Below are 24,464 nucleotides of genomic sequence, written 5' to 3'. Positions count from 1 at the left end.
GGGATACTTCACTGGTTATTTCAGATTTTGTTTTACCTGCCACACATTTACATCTTCATCCATTTTACTTTTGATTTCCTGAATTTACTGTTTATTTTTAAAAATCAATATTTAACAATGTAAATTCACATTGAATTGCCTTTCCCTGATACAAAATTGAGGCTTTTACTCCACATAATATTAGAGTATATTCTTCAACACAGGAAATATACACAGTTCTATTCTCATGGATGGAGAAGATATACAAAGACTTACCCTATTGCATGTCTTTCCAATAATCGTTGTACTGGCATTGACAGCTTTCCTAGAAAGCGCTTTATAATGGGGCGACTCTTTGCAAACTTGTCCTTGACCTCAATTTCAAGAACATCCGTAGGGAGGGAAACAAAGCTGTGCTGCTGCAGGAGAGCAAGAGAAAGTGAGAAAAAGATTAACATGTTAACTGCATGGTACTTGCAAAATTTAACAAATAGCCCAGCCTAAACTTCTAATGCACCTTGTGAGTAATATACATTATCCACTTCCAAATCATTACTTCACTGATCAGCATATGCCCTCTAAATGGATCCAAACTAGCTTGATTCTCCTTTTCCTCCTTGTTTGACATTGTAACAGGATATCAAAAATGTATCGATCATGGCTAAGCACTTTTTACAATAGTTTCAGAGTGTTGCAAAATATTTAAATAGAAAACTTCACACAGTTAAAGCTTAAAGGAAAAGTGTAAATTATTTACAGCATAAAAGTCTGAATACGAAGACTCCTGTCTCCAGGGTAAGGTTGTGCTGCAGTATCCATGACTGCACTGTAAATATCTGGAATCTTCTTTTTAGTTTGAAGATCAGATTTGCAATGCTTTGTAGGTGCAGACATGATAAGGATGATATACCATTGATGTATTATTTATTAAGCTTGTAAAGAAACTTTAAAGGTATCTAAGGAGAAAACAATATTCATTTCAGGCTTTGAATCCTTTCATCAGGGGTATTAGTGTTCTCGACATTAAGTAGAAGTCGTCATTAAATAGAAAACAGTGTTGCATATGGAAAATAACATAGCATTCAGTAATTTCATGTTCGTTCTAAAAAATGCTGTTCAGTAACATTTGATACATGAATAGTGGGGAGTAGTCCTTTTGGATGGCATATCACAAGATATTGTGGGTGGACAGGCTGTGATGTTCCTTCCAATCATTTTAATAGATGGTAAGTTTTGGGCTAGGTGCCCTTGATGTGCTCCCTGTGAGCACCACAGCCTGCTCAGAGCTGGTCCCAACATTGCTTTGTTTACTAAGGGCTGGCACTACCTAGAAAAACTATGCCCAGATACCCACTTCCAACCTGGCATAGTTGTGTATATCATCAGCCTTACAACAAAGTAATTAATAAAAATCAAGTACAGACGTAAGGGTATATTTTTAAATGAAACTCTGCTCATTTATGAATACAGGAATAACTAGGTCACTACTTTGTTTTTACAGGAAGAGTCCCAACCCCCAAAGCACAAATAAAACTCCTGTGTAATAACAACACATTCCACTTATTCAATCCCGCTGATCAGTCGCCTTGCTAAGTCATTGCACATTACATAGGGGAGTATTTTCCCCGTGTCAGGCGGGCCGTGGGGGAGTGGGCGCGGGCCCGATCGCCGCCCGTGATCGGGTCCACACTGCCATTTTACGTGGGTGGGCCAATTAAGGCCCGCCCAGCGTATTTCTCGACTCCCAAGGATTGCGGGAGTGGGCGGCGGGCGTGCACAGACCGCTGGGCCCAATGGCGACCTAGTGGCCTGTTTAAATGAAGGTCTGGCAGCCTTTTGCAAGGCTGCTCACAATGGCTGGGAGAAGAGCACAGCAGAGGGTAACTGTGCAGCACGCAAGTCTGGAGGGTAGGCCAGCGGGGCCGGCATGTCCAGAGGGTAGGCCAGCGGGTCAGGCCAGGCTGGACGGTAGGCCAGCGGGGCAGGCTAGTCCGGAGGGTAGGCAGGCAGGGCAGGCCAGGCTGGAGGGTGGGGCAGCGGGGCAGTGTGCCCCTTGTTTCTCCAACGAGTGCCTAGCTGCCCTCCTGGAGGAGGTGGCAGCGCGGCGGGAGGTCCTGCTTCTGAGGGACGGGAGGTGGAGGCCTCCCCACCTGACCAAACATGCATGGGAGGAGGTGGCCGAGAGCGTGAGCTCCCATGATGTGGTGCGACACACATGGGTCCAGTGCCGTAAAAGATTTAACGACCACCTGCACTCGGGAAGGGTGAGCACCATGTTGGCTGAGGTCACTTAATGCAGCCGTCACCCTTTCCCTCCAACCCCCACTCCACCCCCCACCGCCGCCCCCAGCAACTCCAAGTACAGTTACAGCATTGAATCCTTCACGGCATGTATCCCATGCTGGGTGGGCCAGCAGATATTGCCCATGCCTAGTTCACTCTTGAGAGGGTTGTGCTGAGATGGGTTCTGCACCCGCGGCATGTGTGACACTGACACCCAGAGTATAGAATGGGGGTGAAACTCAAGGATCTGCACCTAGGCAGAGTGCTGGAACTGGGAAGCATGTCAAAGTAAGGGTGCTAACATGCTGGGAGGGGAGCTTCCAGTTGGCGGGGCACCAATCCATCTGCTGGTCTTTGCGTTCCACGTGCTTGTGCCTCCTTGCTTAGCAAGGTTACACCTTGTGCTGCCAAATGTGAAGGAGGTAGTATTTGGGCAAGGGGGTGGTCAGCCCTGGCTTCTTTGCGTGAGTGTGTGGCAGCTGCAGGGTAACGAAGAACTGGAGCCCTGCAATGTCCCACTCTGGCTGGGTTGGCAGGGATGCGATGGGAATCCAGATACAGGCTGGACAAATCAATGCTCCTCTCTCCTTTTCAGGAGAAGACTGTGCACAATTCCGCAGAGTGGGTGCGGACTGGTGGAGGCCAGGCCCAGTTGGCGATCCTGACACCTACTGAGCAGCAGGACATGGATCTGGAGAGGCGCCATGCGCACAGGTCCACCGGTGGCGGTGAGGCTGGGGTATCACTGGGAGGTATGTTTACTGAGCGTTCAGGTCACCATGTGTGCCCCAGAAGCCATGACACTGCTGAATGCTCAGTGATTGAAGTTTGCAATATGGGTTGACCATTGATTATGGAAGGATGAGTGCATAATGATCTGGGGGTCCGGCATGCAAATTGACATTGTCCCCACTTTAACCAGTCAAATGTCCTTGTTCTTCCTTTCAGCATCACCAGAGCAGGGCCGGGAGGAGGAGGCAGAGGGGCCACCTCTCACACCTGAGGTCACAGTGGAAATCGACTCACCAGCGTCACACTATCTCTGCCAGGCAGGCACCGGCGCAGAATCTAGCACCTTGGTGGCAATTAGATCTTCGGCTAGTGTCCCGGAGCATGGTGGTAAGGGCACTTCACACTCGCTTGAGGTGCGGGCGGAGACAGAGAGTGCCCAGGGCGCTGGCAGTCGGAGGACTGCTGGGGACAAGAAACATGCTCAGTCGGTGGCTGATGATGTACCTCTGGGGTCGCCCGTGAGGCAGCAAACGCTGGAAGTGCAGCAGGGTATGCGGGAGGATCTGGCGGAGATAGATGAGGCAATGCGTGGCATGGTGACCGTGCTTGAGGAGTCCACATGGAGCATCACCAATGCATTAAGCCTCATAGCCAAGCACCATGCTTCCTCCATGGACAGAGTGGCGACTCTCATGGAGAGGCTCCTCCAGGAGAACAATCAGGGCCTCCTGGGGTTGCGCTCAGACATGCAAGCCTTCACAGCAGCATTGACCTCAGCTGGTCTTTGCCCATGTGGGAGATGGTTTGGGCACCAAGTATCCCAGCTCGGTGCCCATCCATCTGCGGTGAGCAGGGAGGTCTAAAGTGACCTCACGTCAGCACAGCAGCTGCCTGTCATCTCTGCAGGCTCCTCTCAGGGCGCTCCGGATGAGGGTAGCAGCTCCTCCGCCCCTCTGCCAGTAACCATAGCATCCGATGAGGCTGCAGCGACTGGGGAGAAGCCAGCTGTGGAACTGGCCGCCCCCCCTCCCAGGCGGGACCATCAAAGACTCCATGGGCCAAGGTCATTGAGGCCAACAGGACAGCACAGTGAGCAGGCTGTCTCAGATGCCAGTGCCAGCGAGGGGACAGCACCTAGATGTAAATTTAAGGCTCCTTAGGCACACCACAGGTTTCTCATTGGTGCTTTTATGTTGGCCATAGTAGTTTATTGAAGACTTAGTGTGATGTCTAACCACCTTTTTTTTTGGTTTATGAAGTTACACTTGTTCTCTCAATAAATTTTGATATGTTGCCATGCCTCTGGGTGATTCCTTACTTCTGCAGGTGGACGGGAACCCATGATGTTATGAGTGAGTTGTTTGACATTGAGCTTTATTGACAAGGGTCTTAGTTAATGTTACTACCCAGGCAGATTTTGCATTCAGTAATCGAGTGTGGAGCCTGCAGCCCTGGTGTGTGTTGGAGGCCCATCTGTGGTGTGTTGGCTGAAGGTTTTTTGGATTAAAGCTTCCCGGGTGTCCCTGCCTCCCTGGAGTATGCCCAGGTCAGCGTCTACCCCGTCAGCGTTCTCCTGTGCGTGCTCATCCTCGGACTCAGTGCTGGATTCATCGTGTGCATTAGGTACAACTGGGTGTACATCTTCCTCGTCCATTATGTCTCCCCTTTCCAGTGCCAGATTGTGGAGAGCGCAGCATGCAACCACTATCAGTGACACACGATCTGGGGGGCATTGGAGTGCATCCCCTGAGCAGTCCAGGCATCGGAAGTGCATCTTGAGAAGACCGATGGTTCTCTCCACTGCAGCCCTTGTGGAGGCGTGGCTCCTATTGTACCGCTGCTCAGCTTTTGTTCTTGGATGGCGGAGAGGTGTCATGAGCCACCTTTTGAGGGGATAGCCCTTGTCACCCAGCAGCCACCCATCCAGCCGGGCTGGAGCACTGAAGAGCCTCGGCACCTGGGAGTGTCTGAGGATGTAAGCGTCATGGGAGCTGCCCACGTACCTTGCTCAGACTTGCAGAATCTGCAGCTTGTGATCACACACTATCTGCACGTTCAAGGAGTGGAAGCCCTTCCTGTTGACAAAGGCACCAGGCTCACCCTTGATGGCCACATGTACAATCGATTGCACCCGGGACGCAAGGGAAGCCAGCAATCACTGCAAAACCTCTGGCTCGCTCAGCCTGGCTGGCCTGATCCCAACGGTAGCGGATAAAAGTCAATGCACACCTGAACAGAGCATCTGTCACTTGCTTGACACAAGTGTGGACAGCTGACTGGGAGACTCCGCAGAGATTAGCCACTGACCCCTGGAAAGAGCCAGAGGCATAAAAGTTGAGGGCAGCTGTGACCTTTAGTGCCACTGGCATGGGGTGTTCGCCCACACAGTTTGCAGAGATCTCAGGGCCTCTCATCTGACAAATGGAGGTGACTGTCTCCCTTGAGAGGCTGAGCCTCCTTCGGCACTGTACCTCAAACATATTGAGGTAGCTGCTTCGCTGCCTGTATATCCTGGCAGCAGGATAGTGGCGTCTTCTGCAGCCCCTTCCACCTTGGACTTCCTGTTGGCCCTGCACCCCTTGGGCTTGTGTCTCTCCTCCCAAAGGTGGCTTCCCTGGAGGCTGAATGTGGACTCCTGGCATCCTCCCCCTTCTGGTCCTCCCTTCCTCCTCAGAGGAGGTGCCTCCAGTGGAGAGCACAACTCCCATTCTCTGGCTAAGGGAAGGCTTCCTGAAACCTGCAGGCCCCAAAAATAATCTTTACTGTAGAGTCCTGACCTGAAGGATATGACTCCTGTCCAAGCAGCTGGTATGAGTTCTGAAGTATTCCTGCTCACACAGGCAAGTATCAGTAACTTTCACAATTAAATATCTGACAGATAACATTCGTGACCCCACTCACCCCTCTTAACCTGCCCATGAATGAGGTTTATACAAATGTCTTCTACTCGCCTGCCCATTGCGTCCATGCGACGTCCTGAAGATCGCACGGGCCCCGAAAAATAGCAAACAATGGCTGCCTCAATGGCCTTAACTGGGTGATTAATTAATGGCGGGCACACATCCGAGAACATGGTGTGCCTACCCACCTAAATATCGCAATGGCACGCGGTGACATTGGGACGCTCGTCCGATGTCACTGCGCGTCATTTTACGCGTCTGTGTGCGGTACCCGCCCCTGCACGCCAACAGGAAAATTCTGGCCATAATTTCTATAAGACAGCTTATCCTCCGAATAACAGTGAGGAAAGCCTTATATACTAATGTAAAAATGTTTTGAGACACATCTGTTACACTTCATGTGTGACATGGGTTAAACTTGTGTTATACTTAAAATAATTTTCTTAAAAAAGAGGCAGAAAGTTAATCATTTCCCAGTTACAGGGAAACTTTCCAGCCAACTGAAAATATGTTCTCTTAACAGGACTCGGTTGTAGCTATGAATAATTGGCTTCCAATTGATGTAAGGAACTTCGATCTTATGGCATTATAGGAACAGGCCAATGTATACACTGTCACCCCTTAGAGAGAATGGAGAGAAGAATTGCATTTCTAAGTTATTAAAGAAATTGTTTCACTACATCAAGATTTTGGAGTTAAGAATTTCTTCTTTATATACAATGGCCCAGAGCTTCTGGTCTCCAGATGGTCACAAGAACACAAGAAATAGGAGCAGGAGTAGACCACATGATCCTTTGAACCTGCTCCACTAATCAATATGACCATGGCTGACTTTGGGCTTCAACTCCATTTTCCCGCCCACTTTCAATATCCCTTAATTCCATGACCCACCCACCCCCCCCCACCCCTGGACCTTCCCTACCCTCCCTGCCCTGGGACCCCTGCCACTTACCTGTCCTCTGGTTCCCGAGACTTAGTGCCTCTTCTGGCCACTGCAGCGCTGTGCCTGGAGGGGCTGGAGAGCTGCCGGCCAATCTGATTGGCCAGCAACTCTCCAAGGTAGTACTTCGTCCCAAGTGTAGGGGCGGAGATTCCGCTTTATGCCAATCAACGCTTGTTGGAGCAAAATACAGTACTGGGGCTGAGTACTCTTCAAATGGCAGGGGCTGAACCCCCGTCATCCTGACAATTCAGGTCTATGTTTTTCTAATCTCACTGTTAAGATTTCCTTCATAATAGATTCCAGCATTTTCCGAATAACTGATGTTAGGCTAACTGGCCTGTATAGTTCACTGCTTTTTCTCTCTCTCTTTTCTTGAAAAGCAGTATAACATTTGCCAACTTCCAATCTAATGGGACTGTTCCTGAATCTAAGGGTAGAATTTTCCCCAAGTCGGGGGGGTGGGGTGGGGGGGGGGAGTTGTGCAGGGGCGGGCATGGGTGGGCGCGGACCCGATTGGCGCCCCCAATCAGATCCACGCCGCCATTTTATGTGGGCGGGCTAATTAATATCTGCCCAGCATGACATGCACCCAGAAGTGCTGTGCGAGTAGGAGGGCGGGGATTCCCTGGGTCAGGAGCGTGCTCTTTTGCGCATGTGTGCAAAAGAGCACAGGAATCTCCCTGAGGCACAGGGGTGCCTCAGGGAGTTCACTTTCACTTATGAAATATTGATTAAGGGTAAAAAAACATTTTTAAAGACATGTCCCCTTATGTGAAACTGTCACATGAGCTGGGACACGTCCATTAATTTTATTAAAAACTTTTAAAACACTTTAAAATCATTCATGAAACCTCATCCAGCCTGTGGATGAGGTTCCATGAAAAATGCGAAGGCTGCCTGGGCTCTTCGCTTGCCCGCCAACCTTAAGGTCGGATGGGCAGCTCAGTTTGTCAGTCTAATTGATATTTAAATGGCCTTAATAGGCCTTAGACAGTTCGGCAGACACGCAACCGAGTCGGATGCGCGCCCGCCGAACTGAAAATCTAAACGACGCGTGGTGACGCCGGGACACACACCTGACGTCACCGCGCATTCTTTTACGCCTCTGCGAGTGGGCCACACCAAGCTGAAGATTCTGCCCTAAGAATTTTTGTAAAATCAGAGCCAGCACATCCACTATCTCTGAGCTATTTCTTTTGAAACCCCAGGGTATAGGCCATTAGGTCCTGGGGATTTGTTGGGTTTTAGTCTTTTCAGTTTCACCAATGCTTTTCCTCTGCTGATATTAATTTCCTTAATTTCCTAACTCGTTTTAGCCCCTGGGTTACCGTTTATTTCTGGTGTAAAACTTATGTCTTCTACTGTGAAGACAGACAAAATATTTGTTCAATGCCTCTGCCATTTCTTCATTCCCCATGATAATTTCTCCTGTATCTGCTTCTAAGGGATCAGCATTTACTTTAGCTACTCTCTTCCTTTTTATATTTCTGGCTAGTTTTCTCTCATTCTATTTTTTGCCCTTTTTATCAACTTTTTGTTGGCTCTCTGCTGGTTTCTAAATCCTCAGATTTGCTACTCTTTTTTGTAACATTGTAAGTCTCTTCTTTTAATCTTATCCATCCTTTATCTTCCTGAGTGAGCCACGGATGAGTTTTCTTGTTGAGTTTTTGTTTTTCAACGGAGTGTACTTTTGTTGAAAATTTTGAATTTTTCTTTAATTTTTTCCCACTGTTCATTTACCACCATACCTTTTAGTCTATCCAATTAACCATAGCCAGTTCTCCCCTCATACCTATGTTTTAAGTTTAAGTTTTTTGTTTGTGATTGGAGTATATCACTTTCAAATTAACATGGAATTCAATGGTATTATGATCACTATTTCCAGTAGATCTTTTACTACAATATTACTAATTAACCCTGGCAGCATCCCCAGCACCACAGATGCCAGTCTTCAGCCAAGTAGGTTCACTCCTAGCGATATTGAGAAATGGCTGAAATCACTGGATACTGCAAAGGCAATGGGCCCTGAAAATATTCCCGCAATAGTACTGAAGACTTGTGCTCCAGAACTTGCCACGCCCCTAGCCAAGCTGTTCCACTATAGCTACAATATGGGCATCTACCTGGCAATGTGGAAAATTGCCCAGGTACATCCTGTCCACAAAAAGCAAGACAAATCCAAACCAGCCAATAACCGGCTCACTGATGCTCAGTTTGGGTTCCGCCAGGGTCACTCAGTTTCTGACCTCATTACAGCCTTGGTTCAAACTTGCACAAATGAGCTGAGCTCCAGAAGTGAGGTCAAAGTGACTGCCCTTAACATCAAGGCAGCATTTGATCGAGTGTGGCATCAATGAGTCCTAGCAAAATTGGAGTCAATGGGAATCATCGGCAAAACTCTTTACTGGTTTGAGTCATACCTAGCACAAAGGAAGATGGTTGTAGTTGTTGGAGGTCAATGCTAGGACATCACTGCAGGAGTTCCTCAGGGTAGTGTCCTAGGCCCAACCATCTTCAGCTGCTTCATCAATGACCTTCCTTCCATCATAAGGTCAGAAATGGGGATGTTCGCTGATGATTGCACATTGTTCAGCATCATTCATAATTCCTCAGATACAGAAGCAGTCCATGTCCAAATGCAGCAAGACCTGGACAATATCCAGGTTTGGACTGACAAGTGGCAAGTAACATTTGTGCCACACAAATGCCAGGCAATGACCATCACCAACAAGAGAAAACCTAACCATCGCTCCCTGACATTCAATGTTATTACCATTGCTAAATCCCTCACTATCTACATCCTGGGGGTTACCATTGACCACAAACTGAACTGTACTGGTCACATAAATACTATGGCTACAAGAGCATGTCAGAGGCTAGGAAGCCTGCGGTGAGTAACTCACCTCCTGACTCCCCAAAGCCAGTCCACCATTTACAAGGTACAAGTCAGGAGTGTGATGGAATACTCCCCACTTGCCTGCAGCTCCAACAACACTCAAGAAGCCTGACACCATCCAAGACAAAGCAGCCCGCTTAACTGGCACCCTTACCACAAACATTCACTCCCTCCACCACCAACAAACAGTAGCAGCAGTGTGTACCATCTACAAGGTGCACTTGAGAAACTCACCAAGACTCCTTAGACAGCACCTTCCAAACCCACGGCCACTACCATCTAGAAATACAAGGGCAGCAGATACATGGCAACACTCACCATCCTGACTTGGAAACATATTGCTGTTCCCTCACTGTCACTGGATCAAAATCCTGATACTCCCATCCTAACAGCACTGTGGGTGTACCTACACCACATGGACTGCTGCGGTTCAAGAAGGCAGCTCACCACTGCCTTCTCAAGGGCAATTAGGGATGGGCAATAAATGCTGGCCTAGCCAGAAATGCCCAAATCCCATAAATGAATTTTAAAACATCCTAGATCTAAGGTAGTTTTATCTGTAGTTGGTTCCTCAATGTATTGCTCCAAGAATTTGTCACAAAAACATTCTACATACTCATCTTCTAGACCATTCTTGCCAATTTGATTGTTCTAGTCGATATGAAAATTAAATCCCCCACAACTATTGCATTTCCTTTGTTACAAGTTCCAATAATATCTTGTTTCATGCTCTGCCCAAAGGTGTAACTACTGTTAGGAGCGCTATAAACTACTCTCACCTATAGTAGAAGGACCTGTAACATACAAAGTTAATTTAGGACTGAGTACAGTAACGCCCACATAGTGACAAAAGAAGACATCTGAACCAGAGCCAGGGTCAGTCTGGAGATGAATACAGTTGGGTTAAGACCTAGGATGAGGTGAGCTCCATACCTGTACCTTCTCCTGTAACAATGCAGTTGTTAATAAAGACTTGCTGTTGACATACTCCAGACTGGAAGCCTACTTCATTGTGCCTGAAGCAGGATTGTTCATGGTGGCAGCCTCGAGGTTAAAACACCCATCTTCACAAGAATGCTGACAAACTAAGGAAAATGACCCCTTCAATGGAGTTTGCACTGAACCTAACTCTAAGCTGAAGCTACAGATGCTGAGGAAATTCACTAGAAAGAAAAATCTCCAGAGACACAAGAGCCTGGAAGCAGACAAGAAATGTCAAAGTTTTACTCATGCAGAAGACTCCTTTGCATCCCTCTCGGATGTCCAGCTTCAACAAGCAGTGCTCACTGCCTACAGGGGTGAGATAAAATGTTTAAAATTCCAGGCCAGCTAGCCCTGAGAAACCCCTTTTAAGTCCTTCAGTCAGAATCGCTGTTTGAAAACAACTTGTTGCTAAACCAGACTCCAAGTCTCAGCATGTGGCTCCCAAGTCCAGTGAAAAAACAAAATCATCACTAATAATTTATTTCATCAGCTCCAGGTATCTCACGGCTGTCCAAGTTCGGAAACAGCAAGCCCGCCCGCAGTTCTTTTCTGAGAGCCTCGACTTGTCAGGCGATACTGCCAAATCAGTTAAGTCGGCAGCCAGCCATGGTCCCTTCTTCTTTAGGCAGAAGCATGTCACCGCCATTTTGAAATGCCCACCAAAAACCAGCAAGTGTGGCAATGTCCTTTGTTCAGCAGTAACTGGCAACGCTGTCTTGAAAGCCTGTAATCTCTTAAAGCTGTACCCACACTTTTTAAAATCTTAAAAAATAGATTGCAATTCCACACTTCCAGCTCTACTGGGATTCACCCATGACCCAGACCAGTCGCACAATTGGAGTCTTTGGAGGAGAAGTTTTTTTAAGATACAGCATTGCTCCAGACTTCAGGAAAAATTCTGCAGATCTGCAAGCTAGAGGCTGTCTTACCCTAGCCAAGGCAATCCAGCTACTTAGACTGTTTGAGCTACATGAGCAATATGGGACCATCCTGAGGGCCAACAGCACTTAGGAACATAGAACATAGAAACTAGGAGCAGGAGTAGGCCATTTGGCCCTTCGAGCCTGCTCCGCCATTCAGTATGCTCATGGCTGATCACCCAACTCAATAGCCTGCTACCGCTTTCTCTTCATACCCTTTGATCCCTTTCACCCCAAGAGCTATATCTAACTCATTCTTGAAAACATACAATATTTTGGTCTCAACTACTTTCTGTGGTAATGAATTCCACAGGCTCAACACTCTCTGGGTGAAGAAATTTCTCCTCATCTCAGTCCTAAATAGTCTACCCCATATCCTCAGACTGTGACGCCTGGTTCTGGACTCCCCCACCATCGGGAACATCCTTCCTGCATCTACCCTGTCTAGTCCTCTTAGAATTTTATAGGTTTCTATGAGATCCCCTCTCACTCTTCTGAACTCCAGCGAATGTAATCCTAATCGACTCAATCTCTCCTCATATGTCAGTCCCGCCATCCCAGGAATCAGTCGGGTAAACCTTCGCTGCACTCCCTCTATAGCAAGTACATCCTTCCTCAGAAAAGGAGACCAAAACTGCACACAATATTCCAGGTGTGGTTTCACCAAGGCTCTGTACAATTGCAGCAAGACATCCCTGCTCCTGTACTCAAATCCTCTGGCTATGAAGGCCAACATACCATTTGCCTTCTTTACCGCCTGCTGCACCTGCATGCTCACCTTCAGCGACTGGTGTATAAGGACACTCAGGTCTTGTTGCACATTCCCCTCTCTCAATTTATAGCCATTCAGATAATAATCTACCTTCCTGTTTTTGCTACCAAAATGGATAACCTCACATTTATCCACATTATACTGCATCTGCCATGCATTTGCCCACTCACTCAGCTTGTCCAAATCACACTGAAGCATCGCTGCATCCTTGTCATAGCTCACCCTCCCACCTAGCTTTGTGTTGTCTGCAAATTTGGAGATATTACATTTAATTCTCTCATCTAAATCATCAATATATATTGTGAATAACTGGGGTCCCAGCACCGATCCCTGCGGTATCCCACTAGTCACTGCCTGCCATTCGAAAAAATACCCGTTTATTCCTATTCTTTGTTTCCTGTCTGCCAACCAGTTTTCTATCCATCTCAATACATTACCCCCAATCCCATGCGCTTTAATTTTATACGCTAATCTCTTATGTGGGACTTTGTCGAAAGCCTTCTGAAAGTCCAAATAAACTACATCCACTGGCACCCCCTCATCAACTCTACTCATTACATCCTCGAAAAATTCCAGTAGATTTGTCAAGCATGACTTCCCTTTCATAAATCCATGCTGACTCTGTCCGATTCTGCCACTGTTTTCCACGTGCTCAGCTACTAAATCTTTTATGATGGACTCTAGAATTTTCCCCCCTACCGATGTCAGGCTGACTGGTCTATAATTCCCTGTTTTCTCTCTGCCTCCCTTTTTAAATAGTGGGGTTATGTTAGCTACCCTCCAAACTGTAGAAACTGTTCCAGAGTCTATAGAATCTCTGAAGATGACCACCAATGCATCCACTATTTCTAGGGCCGCTTCCTTAAGTGCTCTGGGATGTAGATTATCAGGCCTCGGGGATTTATTGGCCTTCAATCCCATCAATTTTGCCAACACCATTTCCCAACTAATACTGATTTCTTTCAGTTCCTCCCTCTCACTAAATCCTATGTTCCCCAACATTTCTGGTATGTTATTTGTGTCCTCCTTTGTGAAGACAGAACCAAAGTATGTATTTAGTTGGTCAGCCATTTCTTTGTTCCCCATTATAAATTCCCCTGTTTCTGACTGTAAGGGACCCACATTTGTCTTCACCAATCTTTTTCTCTTCACATACCTATAGAAACTTATACAGTCAGTTTTTATGTTCCCTGCAAGCTTACTCTTGTACTCTATCTTCCCCTTCTTAATCAATCCCTTGGTCCTCCTTTGCTGAATTCTAAACTGCTCCCAATCCTCAGGTCCGTTGTTTTTTCTGGCCAATTTGTCTGCCTCTTCCTCGCATCTAATGCTATCTCTAATTTCCCTTGTTACCCATGGTTTGGCCACCTTTCCTATTTTATTTTTGCGCCAGACAGGAATAAACAATTGTTGCAGTTCACCCATGCGCTCTTTGACTGTTTGCCATTGCCTATCCACTGTCACTCCTTTAAGTAACGTTTCCCAATGCATCATAGCCAACTCATGTCTCATACCATCGTAGTTTCCTTTAAGATTCAGGACCCAAGCCTCAGATTCAACTACGTCACTCTCCATCTTGATGAAGAATTCTATCATATTATGGTCGCTCATCCCCAAGGGGCCTCACACAACTTGATTGCCAATTATTCCTTTCTCATTACACAATACCCAGTCTAGGATGGCCTGTTCTCTCATTGGTTCCTCAACATATTGGTCCAGAAAAACATCCCGTATACACTCCAGGAATTCCTCCTCTATGGTATTGTTACTTATTTGATTTGCCCAATCTATATGCATATTAAAGTCACCCATAATTACAGATGTTCCTTTATTATATGTGTTTCTAATTTCCTGTTTAATGCCATTCCCAAAATCACCACTACAGTTTGGGGGTCTATATACAACCCCCACTAATATTTTTTGCCTCTTAGTGTTTCTCAGCTCTACCCATACAGATTCCACATCGCCGGAGCTAATATCTTTCCTTGCGTTAATTTCCTCTTTAACCAGCAATGCAACTCCACCGCCTTTTCCTTTTCGTCTGTCCTTCCTAAGTACTGAAGACCCCTGGATGTTCAGTTCCCATCCCTGGTCACCCTGCAGCCATGTCTCCGTAATCCAGACTATATTATACCTGTTTACATCTATTACTTCATGGAGCAGAAACCAACCCTTAGTCTACTGTATCAGGTCACTAAAATGCAGTGAACAACCAAACCAGGGAACGCAACCCTGAACCATGCAGCAGAGCGACCTTGCCAGCACTGCAATGTGAAGTGCCCTCACAGGAAAGATCAGTACCCTGCGAACACTGCCCAATGCTTCCATTGCAGCAGACAGAGACATTTTGGTAAACTGTGCAAGTCAAATTCCCAGTAGTGCACAGACATCCCAAAGGTAGTCCATGAGGTCGACACAGAAAGCCCAGAAATCATTCTTCTTGGATGAGATCAAAGGGAGCGGCTCTTTGATTTGGATTGCTGATATCCTTGTAAATGGCAATTTAGCAAATTTTAAATTAGACTCAGGTGTCTCGGGAGTCGTTTATTACACATACACTTGTCCTGGAATTTAAGGGGATTAGAAATCCAAAACAGCCCAGCGCCCTCTACCAGGGATGTAGGCATGTACAAACAGGACAAGTAGCTGTATCTCCTCAGTTGAAGTATTCTCACTGAGGCACACATAGTCTGAACCAGGAAATGTAAGTCAGAATATTTAAGTCAATGTAAAATCATGTACAAAGAGTGAAATTAGGAGGGGAAAAGAAATATGGAATTAAGGGAAGAGTTAAAAGAGACAGAAAGAAAAGGGAAGATAAATCATTTACATTTTTAAAAATGTTTTCAAATCTCTAACTGTATTCCAAACCTTTAGGAAACAGACTGCATCGGCTGAATAATATGCTTCAGTGGGGTGGGCGGGGCCTGCACCCGGGAAGTGAGCGGCCTGACGACTTCCAGGCCTGCGGTCCAAAGACACCGAATAAAACGGTAATTAGGCAAAGTGGAAGCGGGGGGGCAGGTTGAGGCCCAAAGACATTGCGGATTCTGCCCAATCAGTGCTGGAGGAAAGGATGTCCAAGGTCGGAGGTTGTTGACTGTGACCTTGGCTGTGACCTGAGTCTGCGGCGTCAGCAATGCTGGGCTAGTGTGGCACATTCAGACTCAATGCCAGAAGAGGCTCAATGATCTCCTGAGGTCAGCAAGGGTGCGTAAGTACTCAGCATGTCTATTCTCGTATCAAGAAGCTACAGGGTAGTGTTGCGAATGCTGGAGGCTTATGAGATTATCCGGAGGTCCAAGGCAGCATGACGCAGCAAAGGCATTGGTGTTAGCACTGATGTTTGTGTGTACTTATTGCTTTGGTCCAGGTGGAGGATGGGGGTTGGGAGCCTGTGTAGATGAGGAAGGTGGACAGCATCTTGGATGCCAATCATTGTGCTGATCATATGTAGGAGGGATAACATCAAATAAGTGAACAGTGTTAGTGATTGCAATGTTACACCAATTTTCAGGAGAAGCGTGCCCACAATGCCCAGGAGAGAGGCAAAATTGGATGGGGCATACCTGACCTTGATACACTGTTTGAAGAGGAAGTTCTCATGCTCTTTACATCTGAATCCTCCAGATCGATTGGCAGACATGAGATTGGAGGAAGGTGTGGGCCTGGTGAAATTGCAAATGGCTGAAAGCGGGAGAAAGGGGGATAGGGCAAGTGGCAGGTGTGTTCTCGTTTAGCAGGCTTCAATGAAAGACATAAATCTCGGCCCTATGCTAAAACCCAGGGAAGCTTCTTAATCAAAAGTTTTTGATGTTACTACAAGTGTTTGCATTGTGTCATATCTAATGGTGCACATAACAGGAATGTTGCTGAGCATCGTCACTTTGCACAGCACTGGAAAGGTTTTTGAAGACTACTAATGCCCGTCCTACTGTCTCTCTGGCACTGGTGAAGCCTCTTACATGGACCAGAATGTTGATGCCAGCCTGTCATTTCCCTCCGAGGATGAGGAAGAACCCTCAGAGGAAGCTTCTCTCTCTGGCCCAAACGCCAGTGCAGATACTGGCAACCCAGCAGGGATTAGCACATTGGGACAAGGGGAGGCACAACCTGGTGAGGGCACTTCACATTCGCACGTGCAGTTGCCAGGCAGTTTGGTGGAGCAGGCCTCGTGCAGTCAGAGGAGTGTCTGAGGTGATCCAGAGACTAATTCTGAGTCGGATGATGAGCCTCTGGAGTCGTCCATGAGGTGGCAGATGCTGGATGTCCAGAGCGAGGTCCATGGAGATTTGAGTAAAGTACCAGAGGGATCATGTGCTTTGGCCCAGACTGTGGAGATGTCCATCCAGGCCATGTACACTGCAATCACGCACTCTATGAAGCGCCAAGCTTCCTCCATGGACAGACTGGCGACTGTCCTGGAGGGGCAAACTGAACATATTGCAGATGCAATCGTGGGTATGTGCTCTAACCTGCACATTATCACCCTGGCTCTGAGCTTAGGGGCCCAGAACCAGGGGGACTGGGAGTCTGGGCACCGAGCTGGCTCCTGGGACCTCATGGAAATGCAGGGAGGACCAAATGGACCTTGTGGCAGAGGATGAACTTCAGCTGCTACCATCAGGAAGCATTCTCTCAGGGCGTTTTCAATGGGAGAAGCATCTACCCCATCCATCCACCATTGACACAGTCCTCGTGCAGTGCCGTGGTGACAGAAGCTCCTCTTGCCACTCAGCAGGAGTCTTCCAATGTGTAGGGGCCTCAAGGACTTAGTTGCATAGAGGACACCCGCTAAAGTCATCCAGGGTAAGGGAAATAGCAGATCAGCAGCCTCTCTCCAGTGCAGCTGCAAGCGAGTGGGTAAGACTGTGCCGGAGCACTAGGAAACACATCAAGAAAACTTCACAGTAGTCACCAAGTAGGTCACCTGGTTGCATTTCTTTTTGTTTTATTCATTCACAGGATGTGGGCTCATTCCTAGGTGCCCTTGAGAAGGTGGTGGTGAGCTGCCTTCTTGAACCGCTGCAATCCCTGCAGTGCTGTTAGGAAGAGAGTTCCAGAATTTTGACCCAGCGACAGTGAAGGAATGGCGATATATTTCCAAGTCAGGATGGTGAGTAACTTGGAGGGGAACTTCCATATGGTGATGTTCCCATCTATCTGCTGTCCTTGTCCTCCTAGATGGTAGTGGTCGGTTTGGAAGGTGCTGTCTAAGGAGCCTTGGTGGTTGTTAATGTCATGTCTCATCATTATTATGTCAATAAACCCTGACCTCATTGTCCCTCATGCAGAAGTTATTTCAGTATGTCATTGATTTTGAACTTCTTTAGGGATATAGAATTAACTTTAATAGTTTGAGGCAGGGCAGGATGCATTGAGTGTCAATAACTGGACAAGGTAATCAGGGTCACTGAATAGTTCTGACAGCTGTGAGTTACGCAGGGTGAAGGAGTTGTGGCTGCTGTCCTGGTACCTGGGGCATACCTGAATTATCCATTAATGATGATCACAGACCAGCTGGATGTTCAATGAGTAGAAGCCCTTCCTCTTATTAAAGTTGCAGTACTGTCCAGCTGGAGCCTTTAAGGCAACGTGCATGCAATTGCTGTAAACCCTCTGGCTCTTTCGAGTTGACTCTGGCCGTCCATTGTGAAAGCAATGTAATTTCCTGCTCTTCTGAACATTGCATCAGTGAATAGCTTGATGCAGTGGTGTGCAGCAGGCTGTGTTATGCCACTGAGGTCTCCACAGGCTGCCTGAAAGGACCCTGTCATAAAGAAGTTGAGCACAATAGTAACCTTGATACCTACAGACATTGGATGATCCCCAGTGCAGTTGGACAAGATCTCGCCTGCCAGTATATCACATTTTAGAGAGCCTGAGTCTCCTCTTGCATTGTGCCTTGGACATCTGCAGATAGCTCAGTCTCTGCCTAATATGTGCCTCCGTTGGGTATTCATGATGTCTTCATCACCCTCTGGGTCTGGTGCAGCTCTGCCACCTTCATGCACATAAGTGCATCCTGGACCTCCCGATGTGCCCTTCTTCCTCTCACTCTCCTCCTCCTCATCCTCCTGTACTCCTCACTGGAAGTTGTGTCTCCCACAGAGACTGCTATCCCACACTTGGCCTAGTTTGAAGGCTAAGCTGATAGTAAGACCATAAGACCATAAGATGTAGGAGCAGAAGTAGGCCATTCGACACATCGAATCTGCTCCGCCATTCAATGAGATCATGGCTGATTTGATAATCCTCAACTCCACTTTCCTGTCTTGTCCCCATAACCCTTGATTCCCTTACTGATTAAAAATCTGTCTATCTCAGCCTTGAATATACTTAACGACCCAGCCCCTACAGCCCTCTGTGGTAAAGAATTCCACAGATTATTCTCTGAGAGAAGAAATTCCTCCTCATCTCTGTCTTAGATGGATGACCCCTTACTCTGAGATTATGCCCTCTGGTCCTAGACTCTCCTACAAGGGGAAACAACCATGACTATTTTCAGCCCGATGATATAATTAGAGAATTTCTCACAAGCCCACATGACTGCCAGAGCCTCCTCTATAACTGTACACCTCATTTCTGTGGCAGATGGTGCCCAAGGCACATAATGGACTAATAGACACCCATTCAGTTGCTCTTGAAACATGACTGTCCCTAGTCCTGTAGAGGCATTAGCTGAGATTGTGGTCATTAGGGATGGGTCATAATAAGCCAGGATATCTGGTGAGAGCAGCATGTTTTTAATGGCATTACTATCATTGAAACGCCCACTATCAACATCCTGGGGGTTACCATTGACCAGAAGCTGAACTGGGCTAGCCATATAAATACTGTGGCTACAAGAGCAGGTCAGAGGCTAGGAATCCTGTGGCAAGTAACTCACCTCCTGACCCCCCAAAGCCTGTCCACCAGCTACAAGGCACAAGTCAGGAATGTGATGGAATACTCCCCACTTGCCTGGATTGATGGTCAGAGTCTAAATGGACCTCTCTACTGGAGGAATAAGGCCTCTAAGTAAGGGAAGTTTGAAATGCATACTCTGCTCCTTGTATGAAGCATTTCCAGCATCCACAGTGCCCTGAACTGCTAAGCTGAAACTCAGGGCTCAGCTGGAGCCTTTGAACCCGCCCTAACAAACTGCCTCATATAGGGGGAAACCCACCTGGCATGAAACACACTCTGCAAGCATTTATTGCTCACATGACCTTTTATTCCAGTCAGTTGGCTGACTAATGATCTTAATATGCCACTTAATGAGATTTGAGCAATGCAGGCGAGCTCTTCACCTGCCGTATTATCTGGAACTGGCGTGATGATATTGAGAATGCAACCAGATGTCATCATGCCCAATAATACATCAGTGCAGATGCGTAACACTCCCATTTTCATAGCGTACATACTCAGCCTAACATTTGTAAAAGTTATTCAAACCCTTTATGTGTTCCAATGGCATCTCTCCTGGACAGATACTGTTATAAGAAAGCTTCTGGAGAAGTAGAGCAACTCAGACAGCAATTTCCTGATTTCCACGTTTAATTCCCCCGTAGCCATGTAATACTTTCCCTCTTCAGGTATTTATAGTTCTGAGAGTTTGCTTTCATTGCTTTGGTAGAGATTTCCAATACTTTGGAGGTCACTTCTGCTCCCTTGGAGGTTTTTAGATTTGATCTGCACTTCTCAGCTGTCAGCATTCACAGCAGCATGAGGAGCAGTGTATGCAACTCTACCCTGGACCTCTGATGTGGAACAAGAGAAGCAGCAATGTCAACAGCAGCAGGAGCAGCGCCAGTAACAGCATCAGGTCTCAACCCTGTGCCGCTCCACAGGGCAGGGTGGATGACCACAAAGCTCAGCTCGCAGGTGGTGATACCCTTCAACACTGGATACACAGGCAGAGGATTCGTTTCCTGGACATGACTGAGCACCAGTGCCTCAGAAGGCTCAAGTTTTTCTGTCAGGCTGTCGGTGACGTTTGCAGTCTCCTGTCAGTGGACCCGGTGGGCACACATTGACAATGGCAATCAAGATAATCAAAGCAGTTAATTTCTTTTCCTCTGCCTCCTTCCAGGGATCTGCTGGTGCGATTTGTTGAATTTCGCAATCTGCTACCCAAAAGTCCCTCTCCCAGGTGATCGATGTCATGTTTGCCATGGTCAGCATTTACAAGCATTTTGTTACTGATGAGGCCAGTCAAGTGAGAGAACACTTGGATTTGCTACTTTGGCTGGATATCCACAGGTCCAGGTAGTCATAGATGGAACACATGTGGCAATTGAGATGAACCCATGTCACCCAGGAGTCTTCATAAACTAAAAGGGATTTCCCTTCAGCTGGTCTGCAACCACAAAAAGATCTTCATGCCTGTCTGCGCAAGATTCCCAGGGAAATGTATAACGCATTCACCGTATGCCAGTGATGTGGAGTTAGTGGATCACTCCTTGAAGATAAGGAACGGTACAACATAACCATGTGAACACTAGAGTTATAATTGAGCAGGATTTGAGATGTTAAAGATGTGATTCAGGTGCCTGGACATACCTGTGGTGATCCTCAGAATGCACCAGCCAGGGTTTTCAGAATGGCAGTGTTTGCTGCACCTTGTACATTACACAGCAGTGAGGGCTGGAGAACCAGGAGGAGGAAGGTGATGAGCACTCTAAATCTTCCGGGGTGGAGGTGGAGGAGGAGCCTGATGTGGCGAATGTATTTGCAGCCACACACTTCACTGAAAGGGGTGCCTGGGACGGACTCTTCAGGCATCCAACAGTTAATCTGAGGCAGTACAGCCATTTAACATATCAGTTCTGAATCCACCTAGTTCCACCCCGTATCCCCCTCCCCTAGCCCAAGCACAAAATAGCCCCACAGAAACAAGCATTCTGTGTCCATTTGCAGCAAGACCTGACATTCAGGCTTGGGGTGATAAGTAGCAAGTAACTGTTAATTTATCCAGAAGCTAGATGGTGAAGTAGAAAACCAGACACCAATCTTTCACTTAGTAATGGATTTATTTACAGAATGCATTTTACAGATATCTGCTTCCTCCCTAGCCAACACCTTGTGTCCCAGAAGTCTTTCCTTAGATGTGCTGAAGCTACTTAACTAATCAATGTCCTTCATCTGTGAATTCTTAACCTTTATAATACAATTAACATATTATTAACAGTAACATTCGCGCCACACAAATGCCAGGCAATGACCCTCTCCAACAAGATAGAATCTAACCATCTCCCCTCGACATTCAACAACATTATCCTCACTGAATCTTCCACTGTCAACATGCTGGGGGTTACCATTGACCAGAAACTGAACTGGGCCAACCATATAAATATTGTGGCTACAAGAGTAGATCAGAGGCTCAGAATTCTGCAGAGAGTAACTCACCTCCTGACTCCCCAAAGCCTGTCCACAGTCTACAAGGCACAAGTCAGGAGTGTGATGGAATACTCTCCACTTGCCTGGATGAGTGCAGTTCCCACAACACTCAAGAAGCTCGACATCCAGGCCAAAGCAGCCCACTTGATTGGCACCTCATCCATTACCTTCAAAATCCACTCCCTCCACCACTGACACACAGTGGCAGCAGTGTGTATTATATGCATGATGCACTGCAGCAACTCACCAAGGCTCCTTCGACAGCACCTTCCAAACCCATGAACACTACCACCTAGAAGTACGAGGACAGCTGATGTATGGGAACACCATCACTTCTAAATTCCCCTCCAAACCACTAACCATCCTGATGTGGATATATATCATCATTCCTTCACTGAATCTGGGTCAAAATCTTGGAACTCCCTCCCTAACAGGTGGGTATATCTACACCACATGGACTGCTGCGGATCAAGAAGTCAGCTCATCACCACCTTCTCAATGGAAATTAGGAATGAGCAAAACTGCTGGCCCAGTCATCGACGCTCGCATCCCACGAAAAAATAAAATAAAACTCCTGCCGGTCGCAGGCACCCATTGCTCAACTTTACCATTCTTCACAAGGCAGAAGGCACAAATGGGGAGGATGGGACAACAGGGCTTTGAAATAAATTTTATGGTTCATAAACATGAAACACAAATGTGACACTGTAGCCCTATGTTAAACACCCAATATACTTATGCAACTACAAATTCTTGCTCTTCCTTTTTCTACTACTCCTATGTGGTGCAGCTGCTGAGACTTCAGCAGAGCTAGAATCAGGCTGCTTGTATCCCTCCTCTGACTGTTCAAAAGCTTATGGCTGGTATCCTTTGGGTTTTGGATTATGAGAGGACTGCCTCAACTAGACCTGTGCAGAGGCAGACTCTGCCACCAGGGCAAAGAAGCGACATGTGGGAATATGATTTGGGGATGGGGGAAGTGGTGAGGAGTGGCAGTGCCTTGAGTAGAGCCACACTTCCATGTGCCCTTCCTGCACTTCCGTGAAACGCTGAATGACTATGGTGAGGTTTACCTCAATCTTCACTTAGGTGACAGACCACTCAGTCTCACTATTTTGCACGCTTGATCTCCAAGGCTTAATTATATATTTTCCATTTTTCCCAGACCCTTTTTCTTTGTCCTCACATTCTTACCTCAAACCTTTAGCTTTATTTTCACAACTCACTGACTGTTGTAAACCCTAACAAGGAAAGGACAGAAGTATTGAAGTAAAAGTACATCTGAGAAATAAAGGAATGGGTTCCAAAAATCATTCATTATAAACCTGCATCCTATTGTGTGGTATAGTTCATACTTTCTTTATTCTCCAGCTTTGATCCCCCGTCTGTGATAAATTAGTTAACCTTGGGCAGGATACAAATAATAGCCTAGAATCCCTGAATTGAGGAGGGGCAGAAATCAAGCATGGTTCATTTCCAGTGTGTATGTAGACTGTAGGTGTGTAGTGAATTGAAAATTGCATTGTGAATTTTGTCCACTTAATGCTACCATACATATATGCTAACATTGTGATCCGGAAGGAGAATAAAGGAATCCATGTTTTAGTAACACGCACAGTTCTGATTCTGAATGCTTCTTACTGGACGTTTCTTAATAAGAGCTTCACATTGGCGATGAAGATGGTGAGAAATAAGAAACGTTGCTTTCAGATATGAAAGTCTTTGTCCACTTTTTGCAGACAGCATTTTATGCTGGATATTTAAGGAACACATTGAGGCTATAGACTGGTGTTAGATACTCTCACAAGGCACTCCAGCTTGGGATTAGCGACAGGAAAGCCTGCACAGTGTACACACACACACTGTCTTTGAAAAATAAAATTGGATCACTACAGTGAAGCTTTTCTCTGGAAGGAACGTGATCCTGGATCCTTGATCACTCAATGTCACTGCGTTACTGATCAAGATGTTGTTGTCTATGCCCAATCTACCATATTTTGATGTGTATTCAGAGCCATCGTCTGTATTACCATTTGGCAAATGTGGCTGCGACATTTTGAAAGTGTGATGGCAGGTTTTGCAATCACAGATGACAAAAGGAAGGCTTTACTTCTATACTGTTGAGGTGAAGAATTGGAAGATATCTTTGAGACACTTATGCCGGCACAAGATGAAAATGACTATGACTCAGCAAAAAATGCTCTACCAACCTATTTCATGCCCAAGAAAAACACAATATGTGAAACAATTATCTTCCAGAGTATAAGCAAGAAGCAATCGAGACAACAGATCAATAGTGCATGCAATTGAGGCAACTAGCAACCAAATGTGACTTCAGTGATACTGATGTTGAACATGTCAAATGGGAAATCAAAACACAGATAACTGAAGGATGCCTCTCTAGTTAACTAACTCTCTACTCGAGAAAGGCAGAAAGATGTCAGAGCTCCTGGAGTTAGCAAGATCACTACCGATTTCAGAGCCCAGAGCTACTGAATTTGAAGCTGCTAACAGTAACTATCAAACTCAAAGTTCAACTCCTGTGAACACTGTTCATCACTCACGTGCCAGGAACCCACCTGCAAAGCAACAAGAGCAGTCTCACAAACAGGGTTGTGACTTGTGAATTATTCCACTGTGGTGGCACCTATCCACACCAGACAGAATGTCCTGC

The 24,464-nt window shown here is 46.6% G+C and overlaps 1 protein-coding gene across 1 annotated transcript in view; it reads right to left on the bottom strand.

Moving 5' to 3' along the window:
• LOC144678727 (E3 ubiquitin-protein ligase HECW1-like) overlaps positions 1-24,464 on the bottom strand; it is a 676,338-nt gene that overhangs the window by 318,153 nt on the left and 333,721 nt on the right. Inside the window, exon 7 of the mRNA XM_078538571.1 lies at positions 256-398. Within this exon, the coding sequence (XP_078394697.1) occupies positions 256-398 (143 nt within the window). The remainder of the gene's footprint in view (positions 1-255; positions 399-24,464) is intronic.

The sequence above is a fragment of the Cetorhinus maximus genome, chromosome 3 (assembly GCF_964194155.1).
Source record: "Cetorhinus maximus chromosome 3, sCetMax3.hap1.1, whole genome shotgun sequence".
In the NCBI taxonomy this organism is placed as follows: Eukaryota; Metazoa; Chordata; class Chondrichthyes; order Lamniformes; family Cetorhinidae; genus Cetorhinus; species Cetorhinus maximus.
The sequence above is the reverse complement of the archived record's forward strand: the minus strand, read 5'-3'. Positions and strand labels throughout refer to the sequence as shown.